The 7422-nt window shown below is 48.7% G+C and overlaps 1 protein-coding gene across 1 annotated transcript; it reads right to left on the bottom strand.

The window, feature by feature from the left end:
• Nucleotides 1-581: 581 nt before the first annotated feature.
• Nucleotides 582-5803, bottom strand: CEBPB (CCAAT enhancer binding protein beta). Its single transcript, XM_062613924.1, has one exon. The coding sequence runs from the start codon at nucleotides 5523-5525 to the stop codon at nucleotides 4536-4538; it is 990 nt and encodes a 329-aa protein (XP_062469908.1). The 5' UTR covers nucleotides 5526-5803; the 3' UTR covers nucleotides 582-4535.
• Between the last annotated feature and the right edge of the window lie 1619 nt (nucleotides 5804-7422).

The raw sequence follows: 7422 nt of genomic DNA, 5'->3' as shown, positions 1-7422 counted from the left end.
TAATGATTTCACTTCTCTGTTCAGTGAGTATCTCTCAAAGGAGAACCAATTCCCTCACATATTCCATGTACAGTTTTGGCCACACAGGTTTAGTTTTACTTTATTGATTGATTTAAAAAAGTGTTCGGAATGTGAACAGAATTGTTTCTTTGGGAGAAGTCAATGATATTCCTAGTTTTGCTTGGATTTCCTGATTAATGTAGTAGGAACCTTTCAACGTATATGCATAGGTTTACATTTTTCTTCACACTTCACAATCATATATGAGGTTTGCCCTAAAATTCTGACTGTTAAACAGTTGTGCAGACTTAAACATAAAAGAGGCTAACACTCAGGAGAGTAATAAAGACTTTCTTTGGAATTAGCAATCAGTAGCAAAAAGTTACAACCACATTTGTCATTACCTCCCATCCACCATAAAGTCATCTTTGTCCAGTACAAACTGAACGCAGAACCCTGGCATTCCAGTTTGGTGCTGCTTTAGACTCACTTTGTGTTGGTATGAATGACAGGAAAATACAAGACAATGCTTAATTGCATCTTAAGCGATATCACTATAAATAACAAAAGCAGATGTGTAATTTGGCCTCATATACATGTTTTTCTCTTTATTAAAGCAGATATTGACTTGCATTGACTTTTATTCTGGTCACAGCTAATGAAACATTGCTGGAAAACTAGCTAGTATGAGAGTAATTTCATAATTTCATACACATCCACATCAATGACAATTGTTCTAGCAAGGAAATGGTAAACATTGTGCACAAAGCTTTTTTCAGGCTGTAATTTCAGTATCGGAAGGCTATTGCAGAATAAACCCATACTGTTACCAAATGTGATCAAGCCTCCCTCCCAGTAACCCTTTGGTGCATGTGTGCAATTTGAGTGATTTTATGTGACAGAGGAGAAATGATTCATATAGCAAGAAGTGCCAATACCCCTGCATCTTCCAAGAGTCCCTGATGGAAGGCAGTGGGAAAAGTGTGAAAGAAACAGCAAAGCGTCACAGCTGCACAGGGTTATACATGCTTTGGGCAGATAAATAGAGAGTAATAAGTTGTATTCATTGATAGAAGAACTGCTAACAAAATTATAATTGTATTTTTAAATATTTTGCTTTAAAATTATACATATGATTCCTTTTGCAGAACTAAGCACAACTGAATTCAAACACCTAGCAAAACAGAGCTAGGTGCTTTGAAAAGGGCATGTCCGTGCCAGGGATTTGACCTTACAGACTTCGTTCTACATAGGAAGACACACTGTTATTTTAGAAGTGAGGAGAAAGCCCTATATGAATCAGTCAGTGTAATAAATAATTTGAAGGTTAAAAAATAAAAGCCCAAACAAAATGCTGTTTATAAAGTTCCATAAAATTCCAGATAGACTGCAGAGTCCTACCACAAGCTGTACGGAGTTGCTTTAGGAAAAGAAGCTCAAGAGACCCTGTCAGAAGACAACTGAGACATACCAAGTACTGCTTTCAGTCAACAGAATCTTATTTGTAATGGGAAACTATATCAATATTTGGAGCTGAACCACTGCTTGGACAGGGATTTTCCAATTCCCCTGCTGCGATTAGAAAAGGTATTTGGAATCTTGTGTCTGCTTTAGTGCTTGTAGTTTTCTCAGATTCATTTCCAAACTGCTTTTTTCCAGACTATTTCTTATCTAGGAAACATTTAAGTTACAAAGGCTTTTCCATATGCTTGTTTATAAAGCAGGGTATTTCATGACCTCCATGCATTTAATAGTGCTACACAGCTCCTAAAATATAAGTGATGTGGGTAGTACAAGACTAAGAATGAAGGATTTGGGAATTTTCTTTCTGACTTTCACAGATTCCGACACCAGTGTAAAATTGGTGCATTTCTGTCCTTAACTTTCCTGCCTGCAACGGCATCTTTTGGACAAAAGCTCACTGCTGCAGAAGTTTCTCCTGACTAAGGAATCTATAATCCTACTTAAAAGATACATTGGAATAGAGCAGAAATTCAAACATCATTCTTTACATTGCAGCAACACCACCCTGTCTCCCCTGAACTGTGGCAGGCAAAGTTTAAGGATGAGGATTAGCTCATTCATGCCTGGTAGAGCTCTATCTCCAAAACTGGAGTATTATTTAAACAAATATAAATACCTTCAGTACATCTTATCTCTCAATCTCCCCTGCCTTCCAGCCCCCATGAACTGAACTTTTGTTGGAAACTTTGTCATTTAGACAGAAAGAAAGAAATATGCCTGAGGTCAGCTTCAGTCCTGCAATTCCACCCTCAGCAGCACTCGACTGACTGGGAGCGCTGCTTGTAAGTTTGGGTAACATTACATGGCCTACAGCACAACAAGAAAATAGAATCTAACGATGTGGATAAGTTTCGTAACTAGAAGAATAGTAGAATAAACAGCCACAGGAGGCTGGAGTAATCATCGTCACGAGGGACAGTCAAGACAAGATCTAACGTCTATCTTGCCTGCAAGAACTTGAGTCATGCTGGTACAGGAGCTAGCTCACCCAAGAAAATCTATTCTTAGGGTCTCATAAAAACAACTGAACTGCACCGTACAAGTTAAAAAGCAAACAGAGGAAATCTGCGTGAGGAGTAACACTCACTGCTCACTACTGCACGGCTCTTAGTGCTCACTACTGCACGGCTCTTAGTGCTCACTACTGCACGGCTCCTTGCAGGAGCTGCAGAGGCACTGGGGGAGGCAGGGAATGCGTAACAAATTTCAGTGAGAGCTCTCTGAAGCATTTCCCCGCAGGAAGCCAGGATCTTAAGTGTCAAAAAAGCAGAACAGTTTTTTCAGCAGAAAACCTGCTTTGCTTAAAGAAACACTAAAAATAAGCAACAAATTGATGATTTGTTCCTCTGCAAACCACTGCTGTTTGGATTGGAATGCACAGGGGCGAATTCAAGTCCACAGCCTTTATACTAAAAAATCCTTCTGTGTTCAGCTGTCAAACAGGGCACAGGCCACGAAGCAGTTTCTTTTCTGGAGCACAGGGAATCTGGATCTAAAAACTTAATGCTTAAATTTGGCCTAACAGGAAAATGGAAAATGCTGAGTAAGACCCGATCATTTGCTCAGCTCCCTCCATGTAACCAGCTTGAGACTGTTAACTTCTTACAGGGGAAATAACACAGCCTGGGAGCCCTGGCAAGTCTGGCGTGTTCCTTAGTTCTCCCTAAACCAAAGCGATGGCCTCCGACAAACCTCCTTCTCTGCCACCCCACCCTTATCTGTCACTTGCCCCCAGCAAACACACATGCACACAGAAACAAACAGCTCTCGTCAGAGAAACTCTCTCTGCAGGGTTTAGAAAGACATCTCAAGAGGAAAGATGAGGGAGTTGTTCATAAGCCTCTCACCTGGCCGGGTTTCATGAGAGCTTCCTGAGCAATGCCCGAAATTACCGACATCCAACAGAAATGCTACTTTCTCATGTTTATTCCTGTGAACTACAAACATAAGAAAAGCTGAATCATAGAGAATAGAAACTCGGTGAAGAAAAAACACAACATAAACAAACCCTCATTTCAAGCTTCCTCCCTGACTTTTTCTTCCTCCCTCCCACTTCAGGCTTGGTGTTACTTTGCCAAAGATTGGTCATGGTTTGGATAGCACATCTTGCTCTACACGTTCAGAACAGCAAGAAGTGCAAAAAACTCGACACAAACACCTCCTCCCCAAACAACACCCAAGCGGCAGCTCAAGCAAGTGATTAGAGGACATAAAATGAGGCAACAAGAACTGGCTAAAGCTTCAGCTCTGCTCTTTGCTGGGTTTCTCTGGGGGTTTTGCTTTTTGGTTTTGGTTGGGTTTATTTTTTCCTTTCTCTGAGTCACAGAGAAAGCCAAAAGAGCAACAAAAATCCTGATCCCAGATCCCAGCATTGAGCCAAATTCAGCTAGAATTTCAGCCCTGCGCTTAATCTCATTTTAAACGTGCCTTCAAAATAAAACAAGCTACTTTCTTTAACCTAGTCATAAAGTTTATTAAAATTGTTCATTAATGCTTCAAATGTAGCAAGAATGCATAGATCCCAAAATATACATATGTATTTTCTTATAGAAATAGATTATTCTTTATAATAAAAAAAAAAACCTGTAGGAACATCTTTAACAGATTACTCAATTCATGACTGACAGTTACACGAGATTGCATCATGTACACAGCATTCCCAGCCATGCTTAAAGGATTGCATCACTTTGCCCTTGCTCCCCTCTCGCTCTTTTAAATAACCCCAGCGCCCAGCAGCCTGCAGAGCCCGTCCTGGACCGGGGCACCGGGACCCCTGGACCGGGGCCCCTCTCTTCCGCGCCGCCCCGCTGACAGCCCCCGGGAGATCCCCGCGCTGCGGCGGAGCCTTCTGCCCACACGTAAATAAAGACAGAAAAAACACAAGAACAAACCAACATAAAAACCATTAAAAACCAGCCCACCGGCCCCCGGGCTCGCCCCCGGCCCGGCGGAGCGCAGCGGAGCGGGGCGAGGAGCCGGCGGCTCCGCTAGCCCCGCGGCCCGGCCGGGGGTCAGCAGCGAGGCGAGGAGGCGAGCAGGGGCTCGGGCAGCTGTTTGAACAAGTTCCTGAGGGTGCTGAGCTCCCGGGAGAGCTGCTCCACCTTCTTCTGCAGCCGCTCGTTCTCGGCCGTCAGTTCCAAGACTTTGTGCTGCGTCTCCAGGTTGCGCATTTTCGCTTTGTCGCGGCTCTTGCGCACCGCGATGTTGTTCCTCTCCCGGCGGAGCTTGTACTCGTCGCTGTGCTTGTCCACGCACTTCTTAGGCTTGTTCTTGCCCGCCGCGGGGCCGGAGTAGCCGCCGGCGGCGGCGGCTGCGGACTTGGAGGACTCGGAGGGATTTGGGGTGCCGGGGGGGCTGGAGGAGGACGAGGTGGACAGGTTCCCGCTGCTGCCGCTCGGCACCGACTGGTAACCCAGGTAGGAGCGCACGGTGCTGCCGTAGGGTGAGGACATGCCCCCCGGTCCCGGCCCGGCTCCCCCTTCTTCCTTACGGGGCCCTTTGCAAGAGTCCAGTGTCTCGAAGACCGGCTCCACCTTGGTCTCCACGATCTGGGGCGGGAAGCAGCCCGGCAGCCCCCCCGGTTTGTGGCTCTGGCTGGCGCAGGGGTGGCTGTGCCGGGAGAGGCTGATGTAGGTGTAGTCGGGCTTCTTGCTCCCGCCGCTGCCTTTACAGTCCTCGGCGAAGAGATCGGAAAGGAAATCTTGGCCGGCGCCGCTGCTGCAGGGAGGCTCAAAGTTGCCCCCTGCTGCTGCGGCGGCGGAAGGCGGCTGCGCCGGCGGCTGCGATGCCAGGGGGTCCAGGTAGGGGCTGAAGTCGATGGCTCTCTCGTGGTCCCCTACGGTGAGCTCGGTCATGGAGCGGCCCCCGGCCGCCCGCGGGTGCAGCTTGTTGAGAGCAGCCAGACAGTCCGCCTCGTAATAGAAATTAGCCACTTCCATGGATTTAAAGGCGGGAGGCTGGATGGGGAGGCATGCTGCGTCCCAGGCCACCAGGCGTTGCATGAAAGCAAAGGGGGATGCGGGGAGGAGGACAGGACGCGGGAGGCCCCCCCGGCAGAGGGTCAGGCTGCCGCCGTCGGGGTTGGGGCTGTATGGGGGGGCTCCGGACCCGGCCTCAACCTCCGGTGCGGGGCACGGCCCCCGGCTGCGCTGCCCACCGAGGCTGGGTCAGGTCCTGCGGCTCGGCGGGGCTTCACCGCTCCGGGAGCTGCGGCGGGAGCTGGAGCGTCTCGTCCGGACCATCTGGTTCTGGGTCCCGTGTCCTAAAGTCTCTGACTTAGGAAAGTTCCTTTCCCCGGTTATTTATAGGGGGGGTGTATCCCATAGCAACAGGCGCGTCACCGCCTGGCAGCCTGCCACGCTCGGTATGCTCGGTAACTGCCGCCGCTGCCCCGGAGGAGGCTCCCGGGGCGGGTGTTCCAGTGCGGTGCCCGCCGAGCGGCCGCGCTGCGGACGGGACTGAGCGGGGAAGCGGGGGGCCGGGCCCCGCAGGGGCGGCGGGAGCTGGGGTCCGGGGGACACGCACACACGTGGGTCGGGACGGTACCGCCGGCTCCGTGCCCGCGGGGCTCCGTCCTTCGCTGCCGGGAGCGGGCTGGGGGCTGGCGGCGCTGCCGAGGCGGGGGGTGCGGGTCCCGGCTGCGCCCCTGTTCCCTTGGGAAATAGAGGGAAAGAGAGATTTTCCGCAGCCCTTTAGGTGAGGCAGGGGAAAGGCTACAAACAGACAGCTCCCGTTATTCTCCGTCCCGTGCTTGCTTGAGTCAGTCCCAGGGCAGTGAGCACCATCCATCTGAATGGGCACAGAGAGGAGCAAAGAGGGGTCGGAGCAGGGCACGAGGCTGCTGCAGGCCCCCTGCATGCCAGCAGCGAGAGTCGAGCCAGTGCAGAGCTCCCCTTGCCATCTCTTTGTTCAGGGATGGTGGCTTTATAGTTTGCCTTGCCATATTTGCTTTGTGTGATATGGTGCAACTGTCAGGAGGGTACACAAGCGACAGGGAATCAAAGGGGACTGACTGTATCCCACACGGTTCAGAAGGGAAGTGAGGTACGTGCATAGAAACATGGAATCCAAATGTTTTTAGAATCGCGGGTTAAGTTTGGGAAGGAAGACTGAATCTTGATGTCCGTTTTAATTAAAGACACCCACCTTGGGAATCAAACTTATATTTTCACTCTCTTACTCCCACATTTACCTGTCTACAAGCTGGTGATTCATCCCCAGAATAAAGGACATTAATTTAAAACAAAACATATAATTAAAGGAAGTAGGAGTGTCCTTCGCCTCAGTAAAGAAGACCCAGCACTGCAGGGAAAATGACATTGCCTCTTAGAATAATGTGAAGCAATCCTGCGGTGTGGGAAATATTGTAACGTTAAGCCAGAGGAACAGGTATTGCATTATACGATTCAAACAGTCAACTGTTCATAATGTCCAAACCTCAGAACTTTGAAAAGAGGAAGAATTCAAGAATCAGGCAGTGATCATCGGACTTTTTCTCACTTTAGTTTTTAATTTGCTTTTTCTTTCCACATTTTAAAAGGATTTCTTTTCTTTCCATAGCAGAAGTACCCTAACAGGTTTTCAGGCTTCAAATAGTTCTAGTTCCATCTTTATCTACCAAGTTAATCTTTGGTGAATGCACCAGAGATTAAATTGGAGCTGGGCCTGGCCAGAGCGCTGGGTCTGGAGGCTGGAGTTGGAGCCCATACCTTCATAAATACAAACATCTGTATTGGGTGCAAATACTGGCAAGTCGCAGTGAGCCAGGGCTTGTTCTTCTGGCTGTTTACTCCCTCGTTCTGCGCCTTTATCCTGCATTCTGATCTGGCAGTTACCTCCAGCCGCTGCCCCAACTGGCCCTTGTAACCGAGCTCTTGAAAGTTGGTCTCATGTGCTTCC

Source organism: Pezoporus occidentalis, unplaced genomic scaffold, assembly GCF_034315485.1.
Source record: "Pezoporus occidentalis ecotype Australia unplaced genomic scaffold, CSIRO_AGI_Poc_V1 ctg171, whole genome shotgun sequence".
NCBI classification, from domain to species: Eukaryota; Metazoa; Chordata; class Aves; order Psittaciformes; family Psittacidae; genus Pezoporus; species Pezoporus occidentalis.
This window is presented reverse-complemented; position numbering and strand designations above follow the sequence as displayed.